The 21,839-nt window shown below is 45.0% G+C and overlaps 1 protein-coding gene across 1 annotated transcript in view; it reads right to left on the minus strand.

Moving 5' to 3' along the window:
• Nup107 (nucleoporin 107) overlaps positions 1–21,839 on the minus strand; it is a 43,975-nt gene extending 22,136 nt beyond the window's left edge. Inside the window, exons 1-17 of the mRNA XM_021174024.2 lie at positions 21,742–21,839; positions 19,604–19,695; positions 19,137–19,223; positions 17,928–18,046; positions 15,329–15,473; positions 12,246–12,349; positions 11,616–11,743; positions 10,947–10,995; positions 7,860–7,931; positions 7,395–7,483; positions 6,616–6,694; positions 4,913–5,026; positions 3,704–3,794; positions 3,483–3,559; positions 1,765–1,824; positions 819–964; positions 661–709 (exon numbers count right to left, since the gene is read on the minus strand). Coding sequence (XP_021029683.1) covers positions 661–709; positions 819–964; positions 1,765–1,824; positions 3,483–3,559; positions 3,704–3,794; positions 4,913–5,026; positions 6,616–6,694; positions 7,395–7,483; positions 7,860–7,931; positions 10,947–10,995; positions 11,616–11,743; positions 12,246–12,349; positions 15,329–15,473; positions 17,928–18,046; positions 19,137–19,223; positions 19,604–19,695; positions 21,742–21,749 — 1,509 coding nt within the window. The 5' untranslated portion in view covers positions 21,750–21,839. The remainder of the gene's footprint in view (positions 1–660; positions 710–818; positions 965–1,764; positions 1,825–3,482; positions 3,560–3,703; positions 3,795–4,912; positions 5,027–6,615; positions 6,695–7,394; positions 7,484–7,859; positions 7,932–10,946; positions 10,996–11,615; positions 11,744–12,245; positions 12,350–15,328; positions 15,474–17,927; positions 18,047–19,136; positions 19,224–19,603; positions 19,696–21,741) is intronic.

Below are 21,839 nucleotides of genomic sequence, written 5' to 3' on the forward strand. Positions count from 1 at the left end.
GCCTAACCCTGTACCTCAGCATCCACGGAGCCTGCCTAACCCTGTACCTCAGCATCCAGAGCCTAACCCTGTACCTCAGCATCCACAGAGCCTAACCCTGTACCTCAGCATCCACAGAGCCTAACCCTGTACCTCAGCATCTACAGTGCTTCCTTGGACTTGAAGGCCATGGAGAAAGATGCAGTGTGTATGTGTTGGTATGTTTGTTTACTGTCTGGGGAAATGAGGTTGAGGTGTTTGGAAGGAGTTATGCAGGCTTTAGTGGCATACATTAAAATTGTTTTATCATTATAAGTCCATATGTACATTTTTACTGAAGAAGAAAAAAAGGAAAAAATGTTTTTCATTTTGTTTTTAGACAGGGTCTCACTACATAGCCCAGCCATTCTAGAAATCGTGGCAAGGATCCTGTCTCAGCCCTCTAGGTGCTAGGAGGACAACAACGACCATCAGGCCCTATCCAATCAATATTAATTTTGAGGTCCCTTATTTCGATAGCTGCGAGGAAAAGATGAGAAAGGAGATTTCCGAATTTTCTGCCTTTCAACTACACTGAGCAACTGTGTAGCATTAGCTGCATATGCTACATGGGACAGGGCTATGCTAACATTAACTTCATACACGTGACATACATGTAACAGGCTTTGTTAAAACACTTACCTTTTTATCAGTGGCTTGAAGTTCTTCAAAAACTTTTTCTAAGGTCCAACTTCAAAAGAGGAAAAAACAAAAAGGGATAGAGATGACCACGTGAGGAGTGCTGTGCAACCAAACTTCCCGCCGTGCGTGCATGCGTGCGTGCCGTGCACCCCACTCACTTGGCTTCCATGTACTCTCGAGGGAGCTCCTCACTGTCATCCTGTGTCATTACTGATGTCCGAATCTCCTGCTCCACCAGGCTGTCCACCATCACCCGGAAGTAGGCCCACACCGTGTCTTCCCACGTGTCACAGACTGGAAGGAGCTTTTCATCCATTCCAAAAGAGAAACATGATACAGTCAGCAAGAAAGAAAGGGAAACCAATTACCCACTGACTACAAACTTCAAAAGCCATCTTCTGATGACAGGGGACACTGAGGGGTTTAGAAATATCTACCAAGTAAGCTTTCTCCCAAACTAGAACTTTGAGAAGTTTGTATGATTAAGACTTTTTCCATACCAAGTTCACAGTCACATTGCATTCTAATATCGAAGGGTATTTCAAACATCAGAGCGTGCCTCAGGACAGCCGATGGCTCTGGGGAACACGTCTGTGGGCTTAAGGCCAAATGCAGTCTCCACACTGCATTTCTGCAGACTCTGGGTACAGGAGTCATCAGGAAATAGGTGCTGTGATTCTCCATGTAAGAGCCAAGTGCACCCCTACAATCCCACCACTGAGGAGGCTGGGGGTGGGGTCATGAGTTCAAGGGCAGCCTGATTTACAAAGCAAGACCCTACTCTCAAAAACCCAAATAAAAACATAAAAAAAAAAGAGGCAAGTGAGAGCCAGAATGAGTGATATAACAAGAAACTACAACAAAGTAACAGCAGAAGCAAGCTAACAATCAAAAATCCATACACAGAAACAAAAACCTGAGAAGCACACATAAGTGAGTAGTGTCCCAGTAAGCAGGCTGTCACTCTTGTCACTGTCCTGCTGTCTGACGGGCTCTGGCTTGGAGGCTTTTAGGAAGCAGCTCAAGTCTGCTGCACATAACTATGGCCATTTAAGGATTCGGTTTCACTCCACAGAAAGAGTTCAGCATCCCCACACTGCATACCTGCTTAAGGTTCCCACTCAGTGCTGCGTAAATGGCTCTTTCATACTTATTAAAAAGTTCCTAAAACACAACGAGCAAAAAGCATTTGTGATTATTACTTCTCTGAGCGTGTGAGTCTCTTCACAATTCTTCTGGCTAGATCCTAGTCACTTAGCTCTTTTTTTTTTTTTTTTTGATTTATTTATTTACTATATGTAAGTACACTGTAGCTGTCTTCAGACACACCAGAAGAGGGCATCAGATCTCATTGCGGATGGTTGTGAGCCACCATGTGGTTGCTGGGATTTGAACTCTGGACCTTCAGAAGAGCAGTCGGGTGCTCTTACCCACTGAGCCATCTCACCAGCCCCGTCACTTAGCTCTTAAGTGACAGATCTAGGGCAGCAGTGAGGACCTTTTAGTTTTACCAAATAATCTCCCCCCGACCCCCCCCAAAAAATCAACATTAAATGTCAAATACAGAGAGCACACAAGGCCACTGCAGTTAGGCTCTGGCCACTTAAGAGTTTTAACCTCCACAGAACCGGGTGCTCCCTCCTCCAGAGGCTCAGCAGCGATGCCTTCCCATGCTGGCCTGGGGACAACGCTGAGCTCAGGAGTCACTGCTGTTTTAGGAATCCATTCCTAAGCCCAGTGACAACCATAACCTTATCCCATTTCATTTGAAGGGCTCTGTCAACCGAGTGTCAGCAAAGAAGCAACTCCGGAGACCCCGCTCCCCACTCCTCATCCCAGGCAGCCCGCATCCCTGGCTGGCTGGGTAATCTAACAGGCCCCTCGTTATGTCTGGGACTCAGTTACATCGCGTTCAGTTTGCATGGCCATGCTACTCTTCTTAAACACTCGTCCTCTCAGTTTTCTGACACCCAATTCAACAAGCAAATTCCAGGGCTTAAAAAAAAGTGCCCAGTTTATTGCACCACTATATTAATCAACTATTTGACAGATGGAAGTCTGCTTTCATTGCCACTAAAAAAAATTTTAGTTTTCATCTCATTTCAACACAATTATCACTGTGTGTGTGGAGTGAACACATGTGAGCCACGTGCAGAGGTCAGAGGAAAACTCTGGAGTGCGTCCTTTCCCTCCTCCCATAATGGCCGTCAAGCCTGTGCAAGTGACACAGCCCTGACTGGGCTGTCTCTCTGGTTGCTGTCTTTATTCACGCTCTGCATCACTGATGGCATCTTAAAGTTTTCTCGTAACCCCACTCACCCACAAACCCTGTGAGACTTCCTGCGCGATCCTTCAGTCTGTGGTGACTTTAGGAATGTGTTCCTCCTGTCACACGGGGCTGGTTCTTTCTTTAGGAGCTTTCTATCCAGCCTCACAGACCTCCTACAGCTCTAGCTTTCCACCCTAGGCAAGCACCTTTAACTCCTTGAGTTTTTAATCCTCAGCATCCCAAATCTATTAAGTTTTAAGAAGTTAAGTGTGCTGGCCTCTGAGAAGCCGGCTGAGGCTGTGGTCCTGGTCTTCTCTGTGTTCATGTGCTTCGTCCTCATGTGTGTGTCTTGTGCCTCTGCCTCACAGCAATGTTTACCTCTTAGTCCCTCGCGTCTGAACAATTCTGCTAAGTCATCAAGCCCATTCCTAACTTGACTACAGCCTCTTTCCATGCTACGCTGAACATTCATAGCCCCTCAGCGCACCATCAGCACCGTCATTTAATTAAACCGGATGGAAAACAAGCCTCAGTGAGTATTTCATTATCTTACATCGTCAGCCATTCTCCAGCAACTGATCTTCCAGATGCGTCTATATGGATTCCCTTCAACAGGTTCTAGCTCTGTCCCTACAAAACAGAAAAGGGAAAGTCGCCATTTAGAAAGAAGCATTTCAGTGACCCCTAGAAGGAAAGGCTGCCATTCACTAACCAACACTGGCACACAGAGCTAACCACCCCCACACCCAGCTCTCAGACTAGAACCCAGCATACCTCCGTTAACATTAGGGTCATGGTACAGTTTCCAGCCTTCCAGGGTTGCAGCTCGCCATGCTTGCCCACACCGTTTACAGAGCCGTTGTGCCTTCAGAAACCAAAAGGGACTGTTAGTGATGTCATTGGTATAGACCTGAAAAGCACCGTGCTTCGTCGTAAAGCAAACCCAGTATGTCAAGACTAGCTACCAAGTAGCAGCAATGTCACAGGGGATTACAGAGGCAACTGGCAATGGTGTCCCACTTTATGGCTGAGGCTGGCCCCTGTTTGTTTTGTCAGGGCTGGGGATCAAACCTGGGCTTCACACACGTGAGGCAAGCGCTTTACCAACTTAGCTATATCCCGAGCACCTTATTTTTCTAACAATCCCTTCTTTCTTCATGTTAGGTTTGCAAATAGGATTCTATGGCACGCACTCACTCACTAACATGGAATTTTACTAAAAATAAATGGATTGGATTGGACCCTTGCTTATGGAATAAAAAGCTATTATAAAGAAAAAAATCTCAGGGCTGGGTGTGGTGGCGCACACCTTTAATCCCAGCACTCAGGAGGTGGAGGTAGGTGGATTTCTGAGTTCGGGGTCAGCCTGGTCTACAAAGTGAGTTCCAGGACAGCCAGGGCTACACAGAGAAACCCTGTCTCAAAAAACCAAAAAAAAAAAAAAAAAATCTGTAAGCCAGGTGACAGTGTCACATGCCTGTAATATTAGCACTCAGGAGGCAGAGAGGCCAGCCTGGTCTACAGAATGAATTCTAGGACAGCTAGGATTACACAGAGAAACCCTGTCTTGAAAAACTAAACCAAACAAACAAAACCTCCACCTGTATAATGAGATCTATCATTCATTTAATCCTCTGACATAGCCTTAAATTCAGCAACCAGGAGAATGTGAGAGGCAACGCAGTCTCAAGTGTGTAAGGAACATCACCCAGTGTCCTGCTTAAGCATGAGGAGAGAGGAGGCTGGGACCAGAGTATCCACTGCGGTTCTCAATGGAGTTAGGCAAAGTCTGAACTGCTGAAGAATCTGCTAAGAGCTCTGGAAACCAGAGGGCACTATTCAGAAGTCACAGCCATGTGTTCTACTTGGAACTGCCATGGGGTAGAGCAGGCCACTGGAGGGGACCTCAGCACTGAAGCAGCACAGCCAGTCAGAGGCTCTCTGAGACCACTGGAACGTGGTTGGCAGGGTCCGGGCACTCACCTCTTCTGTCATGCCAGCACGGATGAGCGTGAAGAGGTACTTCAGCAGTCTGACCTCGTCCTCTCTGTCCAGATCGTCGAGTGGCAACTTCTGTCTAATGGGAGCATCTGGGTCCTGTGAAAAACAGCCCTCACTATCGATCGATACATATTCAGAATATACAGACACTGAATGCTTTGGTGTAGTCATTATTTTCTACCTTAGCAGATCATGCATACAGTGCTAGGGATCCAGTTGGCATAGCTCTACTGCTGAGATCTTAGGCTACAATGCCAGCCCTACATGCTCCTACAGGCATCATAAAACCACGTGACATGGTGACTCTAAATGGCATGTACATACAGAACTAAATGACTTTAAGATCTAGCTAATAAACAGAGCGAAGGGTTCCTAACAGGCCCATTTGTCTGCTGATCCCCCACCTCAAACAGATTTTGTTGACCCAATAGAGTATGTGCCTAGAGAGCTAAGCTCAGGATCCCATTACCCTAGCCCAGCTGGGAGAGATAACGCTGCGTTATTTCAGCTTATTCCCTCACTGTATAGAATAGACCTAGAAAATGAACAGACACAAAGACAAACCTGAAGGACCGGGACTAGAAAGCACACAGGGCAGGAGAGCCCACTAGCCTCCGTGTGCGATCACTCTCAGGTAAGACACAGAGGGGCTGGAGCTGGAGCTCGGGGTGGAGAGGCTATGCACAGGGGCTCTGTCCTCAGCAGAGTAAACCACAACCAAACACAACACCCAGCCCTTCAAAACAACAAAGCCAACTGCATAGCAGTCACTAATGAACAAGTAAAAGTATCCCAGAGCACCCAGAAGCCAGGGGGAGGACCTCAAGTTCAAAGCCAGCCTGGCTCACTCTGTCTCTCTCTCTGTCTCTCTCTCTCTCTCTCACACACACACACACACACACACACACACACACACACACACTCAAAGCAATTAAGCAGTTCTATTCGTCTTGCAGAACACCCCAGTCTGGGTCCCAGTACCCAGGATGGGTGGCTCACACTGCCTGTAACCCCAGGTGGCTCAGGGCCTCTTGTGGTTGGTGCAGGCACCTGTACTCACAAGTGCACGTGTCCCCACACAAATATACATATGCACAAATAAAAATAAATCTTGAAAAACACAAATTTCCACAGAATTTCTAAAACATTCCTCTTACGTACAACTTTTGTGTTTTTGAGCATTTAGTGACAAACAGCACCACAATCACAATGAGATTCAAACAAAAATGAGTTTAATGTGACTAAAGAAAGGATATTTCTTATCTGTAAAGTCAACCTTCATTTCCAAAAACACTTACTGTCCTGGCTAGTTAATTGACACAAGCTCCAATCATCTGAAAGGAGGGAACCTCAGCTGAGGAAAGCCCCGCCCCCATCCAGCTATAGGACATTTCCTTAATTAGTGATTGATGGGGAGCTCCGCCCATTGTGTTTAGGGCCACCCCAAAAAGTGATCCTTGGTTCTATATGAAAGCGGGCTGAGCAAGCCATGGGAACCCTCCATGGTGTCTGGTGTCTGCATCAGCTCCTGCCTCCAGATTCCTGTCCTGTGTGAGTTCCTGTCCTGACTTCCTTCAGTGAGGAACTGTGAGGTGGAAGTGTAAGCTGAATGAACCCTTTCCTCCCCGAGTGGCTCTGACCATGGTGTCTCATTACAGTAACAGTTACGCTAACTATGAACTTACCAGTTCAGTGACAAGAGGACGGGTACTTCCTATGTAAGACAGTAGCTGCCGTTGCTTTAATGAGTGGAGGGTATTTTCCCTGAAAAAAGAAACACCAGTTTTCTAAAGGGGCAATCTGAATGCTATTTTTTTTTCTAGATAACAACAACAAAACAAAGCCACACCCCACAAAAGTACACCTGTGTGTTCATAACAAGGGCAAAAAACCAACAACAAAAGCAGAAAAATGCACAGAGAAAAAGAACCCAGAAGGGAGTTTGCCTCAGATGGAGGAGGCCCGTGAGCTCACTCTCATGCTTGGTGGCCAATCACAGCCTGTGTCTGTAAGTCTTGCCTTTCACTGTGTTAGCTGTGTAGTCCTGGATGGTCGGGGACTCGCTCTGCGGACTGGCCTGCCAGCATAGCCCCAACTCGCCCACCTCTGCCTCCTGGCACGGGAACCAAAGGTACATGCCACCACACCCGTCAGTCTCCGTTTATTTTCAGTATTTAAAAACAAAGATGGGGCTGGAGTTCCAGGAGGCTGTAGAGCATCCAGCATGGGTGCTGAGAATGGAGCTCAGGCTCTGGGACAGCACAGGCACTCTTAACCACTGAGCATCTCCCTGGATGCCCACTTATTTTCTCTTTTGTTTGAGACAGGGTCTCTCTAGGTAGCCCTGGCTGGCCTGGACCTCAAGAGATGCCTCTGCCTCCCCTGGGATTACAGGTGTGCTCCACAACCTCCTGGCATAAAAAGCATTTTTAAGAGAAAATAATAGGAAGGCTCAGTAACTTACCAATATACTGATTTTGCATAAAACTCAATATTGTCCGAGAATTCTCCGATTTCATCTTTGGCAATACTCTCTAGCCAATCTACCACCAACTAAGAAAGAAACAAAATAAGAAAGACCACTTTAGCTCTGAAATGTTTTATTTTTGGTAGTCCTTCCACCTTGAATCTGAAGATTCTGATATCAAATAACTATTTCCAACCATGGTTTTTACCTTATGAAATAAACAAACATGCAACAATAAATAGTATTTCCTAAAGGACTAATGCTATTTTTAGTCTATCCTTGGAAACAGAAAGGTTGTTATTTAAAAGTTACAAAACAACAAACATTCCAAATTTCTTTTAATTACAAGTAAGAAAAAAAGTAGGTAAAAAGAAAATTAAAAAAAAAAGATTTAGGTTAAAAAAGTCTTTTGCCTTTTCTCCATGACTCTTTAAAGAAATAATTTAAGAATTCCAGCCGCACCTGGCTCTGCCGGACCAGTGAGTCCCTCTGAAACAGCGCTTCCACAACCATCTTCTCGCTGGCATTAATACCCTGTGACAGAGACAGGAAAGAGACTTCAAAACCAAGGCCAGTTACAAAGGAGCGTCGTTAACAATCTATGTAGTATTTGCTTTATGCATTTGCTGTATGGGGCGCGCTCGCACACACTCTCTCCCTCCCTTTTTAGACAGGGTCTCACTGTGTAGCCCTGGCTGGCCTGGAGCCCACAGAGACTGCCCGTCTCCCAACTCCTATATTAAAGGTGTGTATCACCATGCCTGGCTGTATATGTATTCTTAAAAAATTATTGATAGGGGCTGGAGAGATGGCTCAGTGGTTAAGAGCGCTCACTGCTCACTCTCCCAGTGGACTCAGGTTCAAATCCCAGCACCCACAACGGCAGCTCTCAACTGCCTGTAATTCCAAGACCTGACACCCCACACAACATATGTGAAGGTAAAAGGCCAATGCACATTCAAAACCAACACGAACTGAAAAACACACAAGACACAAACAAACAAACAAAACAACAAATTAAGAATAAAAATGATTTATGAAGTCAGGTAGTGGTGGTGGTGGTCACTTTCATCATAGTATTTGTGGGGCAGAGACAGGCAGATAGAGCTCGTGAGATTGAGGCCAGCCTGGTTTCAGGACGGCCAGGGCTATATAGAGAAACTCTGTATTGAAAAACCTAAATAAGTAAATAAAATTTAAACTATACATTGTTTACTATTTACCCAGCAGTTCAGCTTGTTATACTTGGAATTTTAAAATTCCACCTGTGAGCTGGGACGCAGCTTAGCACAGTGTTGGCCTGACGTGAACAAGCCTGAGCCCACCCCCACATCTCCTATTCCCACAGACATAAGGGAAATGCACGCCGGCACATGGAGAGAAGGAAAGGACTGCTGGTTGCCGTATGGTGGTGCAGGCCTGTGATCTCAGCAGCAGAAAGGTTGATGCAGTAGGGGTGCCAAGAACCCCAGTCACCTGGGCTTACAAGACCTATCCTCAAACTAACAAACAAACATGGCTCCATCTCCAATTACACAGCGAGTTGGTTGGAGTCATGTTCCCATGTCAGAAGAAACTTTCACTTAACACAGCAGAGTTAATAGGCAATAAAACCAAGGTGCTTGAAATTGACTTCAAAGCTAGGTCAGGGGCACACACCTGTAATCCCAGTATTTAAGAGGCTGAGGCAGGAGGCTTAGAGTGTGAAGTCTCTCGGCTAAAAACAAAAAGCAGAGGCTGAAGACATTCCTCAGCCATTAGAAGCACGGGTTGCTCTTGCAGAGGACCAGCGTTCAATTTCCGGCATCCTATGAGGCTCACAACCTAGCTTCAGTCCCAGGGGCGTCAGCTGTGACCCTCCTGTGACCTCAGCAAGCATCGGACACTCATGTGGTATTGAGGCAGACATTCAGGCCAACACATAAATCTCAAATTGTTTTTACTTACAATATGACAGCAGTGTAACCAAGCCCTCAATGAACTCTCTAGGACTACTGTGCCTTCTGAGTGGAAGCACGCTTCAATCTCTAGAATACAATACTGGGTCTGGAGAGAGGGCTGAGCAGTGAAGGTCACTGGCTGCTCTTCTAATGGACATGAGTTTGATTTCCATCATCCACCCACACGGGGGCTCCTAACTGTCCACTGGAACTCTAGTTCCAGGGAATTCTCAGGCACACACGTGGTACCCAGACATATATGCTGGTAAAACACTTCCAAAAAATGATAAAATTTGGAGCTGTGCCTACACTAGACCTTATTTCAGAAACTAAAACCAAAACCAGAGAGGGGCTAGGGGTGTGTCTCTGGGGCAGGAGAGAGCCAGCAGCAGCAGTGACAAGCCTGACCCCTTGAAGGCATTGCTTTCACAGACAGTTTTGCTCATCCTTCAGTGAACAAATTAATGTGTACATTCTTCAAAAAAAAACATATACCAAAAAAAAAAACCCAAAAAACCATTTTTTCTTGAACTTGTTCTGAAGAACTTGCATAATTCTATAGATGAAGATTATATGAGGATGTTATAGAAATATACCACAGACCTTAAAGTCCTAAATAGTGTGCCTAACAAAATCTAGGAATACCACATGACCCATCTTTACAGAAATAAAGCAGTATTAGGAAAGCTATCATTACAATCCGTGATGACAATAAACTACAGAAAGTTGTTAACAGAAGCTAAAAGAAACAAAACCCCAAAAGACCACTGACCGTTTCCAGTCTCCTTCCAACTGTCAGCAAACAAACGTCCTTTCTTACCAGGGACCAAGAATTTACATATTAAAATGAGACGGTTGCCTCCAAAATAGAGAAGTAAAATAGTCTACAACAGTTAAGATGCAATTATATCTTCACATACACATAACAATGAGAGGTTAGGGGACAGGAAGAAAGATCCCCATATAAAGTCACTACTGCTGACACACAGGTTTATTACTAATGAATCTTTAAAAAGCAAAACACAAGCTATGTGCTGGCATGAAGCGCAGCTGGCAGAGATGCCTGGCATTCATGAGGCCTGACTGGGTGCCGACTGCTCCCTCATCATCCCGGCAGTTCTGACCCGACAGACAGGTCTAGGCCAGTTTATACTTAAGGAGACTCTCAAAAATGCCCAATAGTAAATAAATAAATAAAACCAATATAAGATGTATGGTGTGACGGCATATATCTATAATCTCAGCACTCAAGATGGGGAGACAGAAGGGTGGTGACTTTGAGACCATCTGGACTACAAAAACCACACCCTGTCTCAAAAAAGGAAAACAAAAACAGAACAAATGATTCAAGAGGAATTTGATTATGTGTGTATGTATAAAAATACACAGAAAACATCTGATAGGGTGTTAGACCAAGCTATTACGTTAAATAATTTGAGGGATAAAAAGAACTTTTACCCATAACTATAAACATTTGATTACTTTGAGTATCATCTCTGTACTTGTAAATCTTTTTTAATGGGGAAATGCAAATGGAGGGTTGAAAAATCAAATCTCTAAAGTGTAATGGAAAAAACCTGTGATGGAAAAAAATTAATAGAAAACTTACAGCAATTGCAAACATATTTTCCTCTTCTAATGAAGACTGTATTCTGTCTCTGGGGAAAAGAACACAAAATGAAACAGCTTTACTTTACACAAATGCATGAAGCTACCTGGTAAGCTGTCCCACACTCTGGTGTGACAGCGTAGAAACCAATGAGATGCGGTGAGCTCCATCATCACCTTTAATGTAGGAGGCAAGCAGTAACTACATCATCATCTAGTACCAACATCTGAGCACAAAGGGCAGCCACTACTGTAGCCTGAATGGTACCCCCCGAGGGAACGTACCTTTTTCATATAGCATAATTAAGCAAATCTTCTTTCAGTATTGCAGAATAAAACCCAAAACCACCAGGTTTCTTTCTTCCCTTACTTTCTGGAGCCCAGGCTCGCCTCAAACTTTCAGCTCTTCTGCCTCAGCCTCCTGGGATTACAGGGGTATTGTACTTTGTCTGGCTATAGGCTGATAGTTTGTAGCTACCAGTTTTATGACCTGATGGCCCCTCTTCCTCATAACATAATCTCCACACCTCAAGTGTTAGGAATGATAAATCCCAAGATCAGCAAAACCTATGCTAAGGCTACCCCTCGCTAACACTGAATTCATTTGCCTAACTGGCTTATTAGCTTCTGTTCGTCTCACTTAGGAGTTGTGAGCTCTACAGAAAGTTACCTATACAAAGAGGCGAGCAGCCTCCATGTGACCATCTCCTGTTGGAGAAGCCAGAGCATACTGGCAGTCTTGGAAAACTTCTGCAGTCCAGGTGTTGCGCGGCTCACTATTTTACTGAGGATATTCACCTACGGGAAGAACACAGACGTAAGAGGCTGCTCGCTTACCACTCTCAGTTACCTGTGTGGCTAACACTTTGCTTGGCTGTTTCCCAAGCCAATATTCTGCTTATTCTCACACATGACCATTTTCTGAAGTTCTGTTCCTTGTTTTATAATAGGAGTTTTAGGTTCACAGCAAAACTGAATGAAAGCTAGAGAACCCAATACTCCTGCTCCCACATACGCACGGACTCCCTCACTATCAGTATCTTGCAATAAGGGTGCATCTGTTACTCCTGTCAGGGAATGGCCTCCTGGATCTGTCCTGCTGCTCCCACAGCTATGGCCCCGGTGTGTGGGGAATCTGAACTCAGGCCCCCATGCTCGCAGAGTAAGACACTTTCTCACTAAGTAAGCTGTCTCTCTAGCCTCAGACTTTCTTTTCTAAGGAGCAGATTCCTTTTCTTCTCCAGAGACAAGAAAACTCCAAGCACTTAAGCTGACCTAGCATAGGACAGGGCACACTCACCTGACTACCACAAATATTCTCATACTCTTCTACGAGATCAAAGACTGTGGTTGAAGAGTGCTTCAAGAAAGACTGCAGGAAATCAGAGAACATGCTCATGGATGCTGAAACACAGGGAGCAAGGGAACAGCAAGTCAGTTCCACACACTCACAAGTTCTACTGGCCCAACGCCACCAAGGTGACTTCGCATCCTCCCCTCCTTCCATAACTGTATTTTTAAGAACTAGTGACTTGGAGAGACAGTCGGCTCAGTGGTCAAGAGCGCAATGCTCCTGTAGAGGAGCCAGGTTTGGTTCCCAGTACCCACACCACACAAAAGCTCACAACCACCCACCATCACTCCAGCTCTAGGAAAGCTGACGGCTCCTTATGCACACCAGGAGCACCAGGCACTCACTGGTGCAGTCTACACATCCAGGCAAAGCATTCACACACAATACGTTTATAAAAGCTTTACTCCACCTCCACCTCTGAAATGTGGGATTACAAGAGTGCGCTGTTGTGCTGGGGCCTCAGTATGTTCAAATCTCAATCTCACACACACACACACACACACACACACACACACACACACACACACTTACTTTTTGGGAGGCTTACGAGATGGCTTTGGCTGGCCTCGAACTTTATCTATCTACCAGACACTCTGAGACCTCAAACTCAGAGATCTGCCTCTGCTTCTGCCTGCTGAGTGCTGGGACTGAATGCATGTGTCACCACAGGCATCAGTGAGTTACTGCATTTTACTGATGGTGTTTTGTTTCTTTAGGTCTCATGTGGCCCAGGCTGTCACAATTTTGCTATACAGCCAAGGCTAGCCTTGACCCCTTAGTCTTGTACTTCACATGGTGAGGTTACTGTGGGCCACTACCTTCACCTTGACTTAGCTGGGCTGCCCCATCTGGCAGTGTTGGAGCACTTTCATGTGTGGACTGCCACTGTCTGCCTTCACTGAAGAAGCGTCCACGGAACTGATGATGATCTGTTGTTGAGTTATAAAAATTGTTCTGCCTGGTGCTTTAAGACAAAGTCTCACTCTGTAGCCCAACAGGACCTTGAACTCAGTGATGCTTCCGCCTCAGCATCCAGAGTTATATAGGCGCGAGACACACTACATTTGCATCAACTGCCTTTTACTCTTATGAATTTTATACTAATATACAAATTAAAATTTATATAATCCAGCTTGCATATTTTTAATTTTCTTACATCTTTTTTTTGGGGGTGGGGTGGGGGAGAGACAGAGTTTCTCTGTGTAGCCCTGGCTGTCCTGGAACTCACTCTGTAGACCAGGCTGGCCTCAAACTCAGAAATCTGCCTGCCTCTGCCTCCTGCCTGCCTCTGCCTCCCGAATGCTGGGAATTAAAGGTGTGAGCCACCACACCCGGCTCTTACATCTTTTTAAAGAACCAAAAGTATGCACTAGATAGAATTTTCTGTAATATCAATTATTATGGGGGGGATTTTAGACCATCTGAGCTATATTTTAAGTGTATCACAACAAGGTAACTGAGTTAGAATGGGTACTAATAATAGCATGGTCTACCGGGAGTGGGGGCAGACATTCTACTCTTTTTTTTTTTTTTTTTTTGGTTTTTTTCGAGACAGGGTTTCTCTGTGTAGCCCTGGCTGTCCTGGCACTCACTTTGTAGACCAGGCTGGCCTCGAACTCAGAAATCCGCCTGCCTCTGCCTCCCGAGTGCTGGGACTAAAGGCGTGCGCCACCACGCCCGGCTTGACATTCTACTCTTATCTGTATAATACTTGAGGCCAAATCTTTAAACGGAACTGCCATCCCTTAAGGACTAAGTGGAAACCATTTCTGAGTCACTCAACACACGTATTACTTAGGAATACTACACCAACTGACTGCTCATCATGTGCGCTAGTTATGAGGACGGTAAGAATGCCGCACAGGGACGCTTGGCACAGACCTACACTCAAATGACATTTCCCATAGGGGAAGAGAGATGACCAACCAAACCAGCAAGTCATAATACTGCCTGAAAATCAAGTGAAAAATCAAGATCATCGCATATCAAGAATGTTAGATTCAAATCTAAACCTAAAGAAACAGAGGCTCTTCAAATGAAGAAAAACAAAAGATGAGAGTTGGCTAACAATGTGGCAGTCTGTTTACATTAAAATGGCAAGATACTATTCAAAATGAGTGCCAAGACAAAGCTCTCAATCTTCTCAAGACATACTGTAAAATAAAAACATTAAAAGCTAAAACAATAACCCTCAGATATTGGGGCTGGAGAGATGGCTCAGCAGTTAAGAGCACTGGCTGCTTTTCCACAGACCCCAACTCAACCCCAGCATCCACCATCTGTAACTCTAAGAGATGATACAATGCCTTTTCTGGTCTCCACAAGTAGTAGGCATGCAACGGGTGTGCAGACACACAGATAGGCAAAACATCCAAACATATTTAAAAATGGCCATGATCAATAGCTTATCAAAACTATACTATAGGAGGAGGACCAAGCAGGATGAGGAGGGGAAGGGGTGACCTGCAAGCCAGGCAGAGAGGCAGGCCTTTTAAGACCTAAGCTGGCAACACCTTCATCTTAGACTTCTAGAATTTTGAAATAAAAGTACTTTTTTTTTTTGGTTTTTCGAGACAGAGTTTCTCTGTGTAGCCCTGGCTGTCCTGGAACTCACTTTGTAGACCAGGCTGGCCTTGAACTCAGAAATCTGCCTGACTCTGCCTCCCGAGTACTGAGATTAAAGGTGTGTGCCTCCACACCCGGCTTAAAAGTACTTTTTAACTTACATCACTCAACACACACACACACACACACACACACACACACACACACACACACACAGAGAGAAAGAGAGAGAGAGAGAGAGAGTGAGTTGTTGAAACAGAGGTCCACTATGAAGCCCTGGCTGGCAGGAAATTACTAGGAAGATTAGGTCAACCTCAAACCCCCAGAGCTCCATCTGCCTCTGCCTCCCAAGCGCTGGATTACGAGCCTGTGCTGCTATGAGAACTCACATCCTGCTGATGGACAGGAACAGGTTTCCTGGATCGCACTGAATTACTAAGCGACTAAGTCTCAAAGCTGCCTACCAGCCTCTCCAGGGTCGTCTTCCCGAAGCATGACAGTACTTAGGTTCACATCCTCGGTCATACTATGATGCTCTGTGTTTGTGTAGAGTCCTAAACGCTGGGATGAGAATGCAGCTGCCCAGTTGCTGTCATCAAGGTTAGTCACCTTTAAAAAAAAAAAAAAGGAAAGCAATAAAGCCACTGTCATTAAATAAATTACTACTGAATGAAGTTTCTTCCACCTTTTATGTTTTTTCGTTTTTAAAAGACCGTGAGCTACAGTTTTCTTTAACTTGCATTTTATGTGTTTGTGTTGCCTGAATGTGTGCCTATGCACTACTTATGTGCACATGCTCACAGAGGCCAAAAGAGAATACTGGACCCCTGGGGCTGGAGCAGTTGCGAGCTGCCATGTGGTGCTGGGAATCAAACCAGGATCCTCCAGACAAGAAGTCAGTGCTCTTAACCGCCAGTTCTGGCTGGGCAGTGGTGGCGCACGACTTTAATTCCAGCACTTGGGCGGCAGAGGCAGGTGGATTTCTGAGTTCGAGGCCATCTTGGTCTACAGAGTGAGTTCCAGGACAGCCAGAGCTACACTCGGACCCAGAATATGAAAAAAAAAAAAAAAAAAAAAAAAAAAAAAAAAACCAACCTACCAAACAAAAAACAACCCACCAGCCCTAATCCCTGAGAATTATTCTCTTAGCTTTAAAACCTTTCTGTTTTACAAAGGTCCCAGGCCGCCCTCGCCTACCTCCAATGTACTATGTTGCTGAGAATGACCTGGAATTCCTGACTCTCCTGCCTCTATCTGAGTGCTGGGATATCTGGCAATACCACCACTGAGACCCTGGCTTTAAGTCCCAAAAGGAAAAAAAGGAGATGGATTTGAGCACTAGCAAAGCAAGGTTAAGGGCAAAACTACTGTCCAGAAGATCCTACTTTAGATTACTTCATTGGTGCATCAAAATCTCCCCGAGTACACAATAAACCACAGCGTCTAAGACAGAACCACTCTGATTTGGATTCAACATGCCTTGAGTTACTAATACCCTTTTCTCCCCTGTTGGTTTTCTTTTAGTAATCAGGTAAAGCCACAGTGCACCATAGCGATGTTAACTATGTAGCAATGTGACTATGTAGCGATGTAACTATGTAGCTGCTTCTTGTGCTGCTTTCAGTACCGCATCATAGTGGCTCCTAGAGTGCCTCATCCTTCCCTACAATGCTCTCCTCTGTCTTGAGGAAAAAAACCCACCTTAGAGTCTCCGGTACTTTCATCCCACAGACCATGTCATCAAATGTAGAGAAGACGGCTTTCCTTACAACAGTAAAGAATCAACTGAGAGCAGACACAGGCAGGTCCCTCAATTCAATCCAGCTGGATACTCCCTACGTCAGACCCCAGGGGCAGACAGGCAGTCGTAGTCCTCCTTACAATGTCTGCTCCGGCTGTTCAGGCGTCTTGTTCAGACACCTCTCCACTCTGGGTTTGAGGTAGGGGCTCTCACTGAATCAGATGTCCACTCTTCCACACGTCCCTCCCCAAGCGCCAGCTCTTGGGTGACGGTGATGCCACCTCAAGCTTTTGCATTACTGCTGGGATCTGAACTCAGGCCTCACACTTGTGAGGCACACAGTTTACCCTGCTGCCTTCTTTGTATTTTTAAAACAGCTGGAGGTTATGTGGCACTCGCCCTTAACCCCAGCACCCAGGAGGCAGAGGCAGACGGATCTCTGAGTTCAAGGCCAGCCTGGTCTAGAGAGCAAGTTCCAGAACAGCTGGCTACACAGAGAAACCCTGTCTTGAAACAAAAAAGCCAAAACCAACCAATCAACTAACAAGCAAGCAAAAGAAAAACAGCTTGGCTTTAACGCCATCCATGGTTTTAGAATGCATTTCGTTTGGTCAGCAAACAGCGGACTCTGGCGTTTGGCCCAAGTCTAAACATTACTACTGTCACTTTCCTTCTGTAACGTGACATATTCTAACAGTAATTTTTTTTTCAAATGTCTAACCAATGATATCACTCTACACAACCTGAAATTATTTTCACAATGAATATAACTTTAACTTTCTTTTTAATTAATTTATTTATTTATTTATTTATTGGTTTTTTAGAGACAGGGTTTCTCAGCCCTGGCTGTCCTGGAACTCACTTTGTAGACCAGGCTGGCCTCGGAACTCAGAAATCCACCTGCCTCTGCCTCCCGAGTGCTGGGATTAAAGGCGTGAACCACCACGCCCGGTTTTCTTTTTTTCTTTTTTCTTTTTTTTAAAAAAAGACTTATTTATTATATGTAAGTACACTGTAGCTGATTTCAGACACACCAGAAGAGGGCGTCAGATCTCATTACTGGTGGTTGTGAGCCACCATGTTGGTTGCTGGAATTTTTGAACTCGGGACCTTCGGAAGAGTAGTCAGTGCTCTTACCCGCTGAGCCATCTCACCAACCCTAAAAGTCTTTTAATGAAAGTTAAAGTTATGGGGGCTGGACACCCTCTTCTGGAGTGCCTGAAGACAGCTACAGTGTACTTATGTATAATAATAAATAAATCTTAAAAAAAAAAAGACTTTTAAGTGCCTTTAAGTATTAAAGTGCACTTATTTATACATACCATGGAAAGATTTCCCAAGTACCCAGAAGACTGTGTGTGCCGGGGAGACCTCCCTTCCGTTCCAAGAATGTAGGAAATATCCGGGTGTCTCAGTAGGCTTCGGCTCGGTGGAGTAACAACTGTGAGTGGAAGGTCAGAACACTGTCAACACAAAGCACGGAGGCCAACGACAGAATCTAAGCTTCCAGGGAGCGGGAAGATGGCTCACTTGGTACAAGCAGTGTACCAGCATGCTTGCTCATTGTACAAGCATGAGAACTGAGTCTGAGCCCTAGAGCATCCTTGTAAAAGACTCAGGCACAGTGGTGCACGATTGCAAGCACAGCGATGGGGAGAAGAGAGAGGAGAGCCAGCACTCACTAGGCAGCCAGTCTAGACAATCAGAAAGCCCCAGGTCCCAATGGGGGACCTTGTCTGAGAACACTGGATGGCTCCTGAGGACCAATACCCAAGGTTCACCTCTGGACTCATACTCGTGAGTATCTATGTGCATGTATGTTTGCATGCATACATACAATGGTCCAGACACACAAAAACATGCATATATACATAACACACATCTATATATACATGAACATGAAAAAATACCCACACATACACACAAAAGAATAATTTCTCAGTTTTCAATTATTTGATTCAAATCAAACAGTTTAAGTGTTAACATTTTTATGTTATGAAGACGAACTTATTTTTCTAAAGTTGAGTTTATCATGCTATTAGATTTTTTTTTTTTAGACTGTAGAAGGTACTTTTAATTTAGGTGTAACTGAGTGGACTTAAAATGGTCAAAGGTGGCAGCAGTCAGCAGATTTTCATCACCTAACTTCAGAGAGCACCCTGGGGCATGCAGGGTAGTGGCCAGGGCTTTGGAACAAATCGACTTGTTGGAATCCTGTTTTCACTGTCTAAATAACAGCACGAACTCACTCATGCTGGCTTCTCCAAGTCTGCCTTCTAACTTGGAAAAGCAGATACAGTATGTCACAGTTACTATGTACTGACATAGAGGACAGCAGATACAGTATGTCACAGTTACTATGTATTGACATAGAGTACAGGTCCTTGTTCATAAGAGCTCAGATACCTATAATCAATACTATTTATACTTACTTCCTGATATTGTAGCTAGATATTTTATAATGAAAATTATACAAATGCCAGCTGACTACTACTCCATTAAATACTTTCAAAGCACAAACAAAATCTTACAGGGCTGTCGAAAGGAGCTTGGAGTTCGAGGAATGATCTGGCTTCTTGGTGTAGCAGCACCAAAATTGTCCTCTTGGTTGGCCTGAACTTAGGAAGAATTAAGGAAAGTTTTCCACGTAGAGAAAAGAAAAGTCATTAAAGTCAGGCACGGACTTACTACCCAGACACATGAGCACACTTCTTTCAAGAGCAAAGCGTCTTATGGGGACCACCTGTCATTTAAATTCCCAGATAGAGATTAGATAATAAGTTTTGACTACTATGGCATACCAGTAGTGAGACAACATGCTTTTCAGAGAAACAGGCATCTTAGCTCACTGATATTCACTGAGAACATGTATGTACCGTGTGTGTAAACATATATGTAAACCCCAATGGAGGTAAGCCAATTCTATCCCAGCTAATGTTTAATCCCACAGCCCTGATTCATGGCACCCTGCATTCTGCAATCCTGACATGAAGGATACTTAGAACTCTTTTGTGAGCACTGTGCTTCCGGGCAGTCCTCGTCACCTCCGCATCCCGGATCACAGGGGATGACATCCCCCCGAAGCCACTCCTAGAACAGTATAATCAAGGTCTTAGATGGCATCTTCAAAGGACTATCGTTACAGTTAGAGCAAAGAAAGGATCTGAGTCAGGCAAGGGACAGCTCACCCCAATAGTCAAGTCTTGGATCTTTTTGGCAAGAATAACCTCTTGTCTCTGAGTCCTGCTTACTCCCCAAAATCCCACCCAGTGCTCAGCTACCAGCCCCGTCTTTGACTGCCTAGTATCACAATAGTATGTTCCCCGTGGAGGTATCTTAGAACCTAAAATCTATACTACAGTATGGCTTCATAAAGGTAAATCTTTTCCTCCAGCAGACCAAAGAGCTGCTTGACTACAGAATTCTCTACAAGGAAGAACTTCTGCACTCTCTAAAATACAGTGATGAGTTAGCTGCTTGTTGAAGGGCTTGGTTTTAGCCCAGGCTCACACCTCTAATCCAAACTGTACTACATATGAAGTGCCAGGCCAATCTGAGACAGAGTGAAAGCAGTTTCAAAAACAAACCCAAACAAAGAAGGAACAGGCTCTGAGAATTCTTCTTTAGTTTATTTTATCCTCATGAAAATTTCACAGAATATATTTATACAAGCTAAGCCAGTCTTCATGTCACTAGGCAATATCATCATATGGGACCACTGTTATATTTTTGGCCTGCATGCTGACCAAACACTGCTATGCAGCCAGGTCTATACTTCAGACTGTGAGTACCATATGGCTTGGCGGGATGAAAGAAAAAGTGAAGGAATTCTAGTGAAGAGGAGAAACGGCCCTTCAAGTGATTCCCCTCCATGTAGACTAAGGATGTCTTCTGTCTTAGCACAGTCCTGCAGGCCTCCAGCACTGTCATCTGATAGCTTAAACACTAAACCATGGGGATTGATTTTAATTACCCGTCTAGTACACCTTTCTTCCACTTAAAATCTCCAGCCAGCTTCCTCTTCTCTGCAGACTCAAGCTAACACTCACCAGCACAGTATTTACATCACCATCCTAATTTAGTTCAGCCCATCAAGTCCATCTGCATTGCTGGGAGCATTCAGCCACACAAGCATGGACATTTTTCATGACTTTGTATCTGAGTATGTTTCTTTTACAGAGGTCTATATGTGTTCCCCTGTCACTGGTGTACATCTATCTTCTTAAGTTATTCATCAAACAGCTTTATGGAGATTCAAAGGTCCCTGCTGGCAATGTTTCTCTTTTCCCCCTAGAACTTAAGGGTTACTAATGCAAGCACTCTACCACTGAGCTGTATCCCCAGCCCCATAACAGGGTTCTATTTAACTATGCTATTCCTTAAATCTCTTACAGGCTCACTGTTCTATATAGACAAGATCCTCACGGGATTGCTCTAAAACTAAATGTGCCACTTAAAACTTAAGGAACACACATAAGATAACCCCTAGCACAATGTTTTCAGTATCAATAATGTGCTATTATTACTCAAAAGACCAGCTAGCAAGTTACTTTTACAGGTTTGCCTGAAACTCCTGTGACGGGGAGATAAAACATCTCCTTCATTTATTTTCCCCGCAGTACAGTATAAATACATTGTATTACACCGCTCGACTGTCTTCACTACACAATCTACTCCCCGATGCCAAGGGCTTTAAACAACCCATCTTCGTCTCAGGCGAGCATAAATCACTTGATCGCACGAGAAATTCAACTCCCTGGGGCCGGCACTTTAAAGTCTAAGCTGACCACCGTTACCCAATAACGTACAGCTGACATGACTTAATAACCGCAATAAAACCACGCTGAGGACGTCTGGGTTGGACTGTCAGTGTGGCTGATGGCTGTGAGCTCGGACTGCTTCACTTCGCATTTCGAATGCGGGACCACCATCGACCCCGCACACTTCGGGGCGAGCGCCGAGGAGACCCGGGAGGCGCGGCGTGGAACCCCGGGGATCCGCATTCTCACATCCCTGCTCCAGTCGCGCCAAGAGCCCATTCCTCCACCGAGGGCCAAATCCCTGGCTGCGGAGACGGTTACGTCGCTAACAGGCGAGAGCCCCAGTCTCGGCCGAGGCGTCCCCACCAGGACTGACCTGTCCATGGCTTCAGCGGTCTGCGCCTAGAACCTTGCAACTCTTTGACTGCAGCCTGGCCGCCGCGTTTCAGCCTTCCCGCTCTCCGGAAGCACGCC

This window comes from Mus caroli, chromosome 10 (assembly GCF_900094665.2).
Source record: "Mus caroli chromosome 10, CAROLI_EIJ_v1.1, whole genome shotgun sequence".
Classification (NCBI taxonomy): Eukaryota; Metazoa; Chordata; class Mammalia; order Rodentia; family Muridae; genus Mus; species Mus caroli.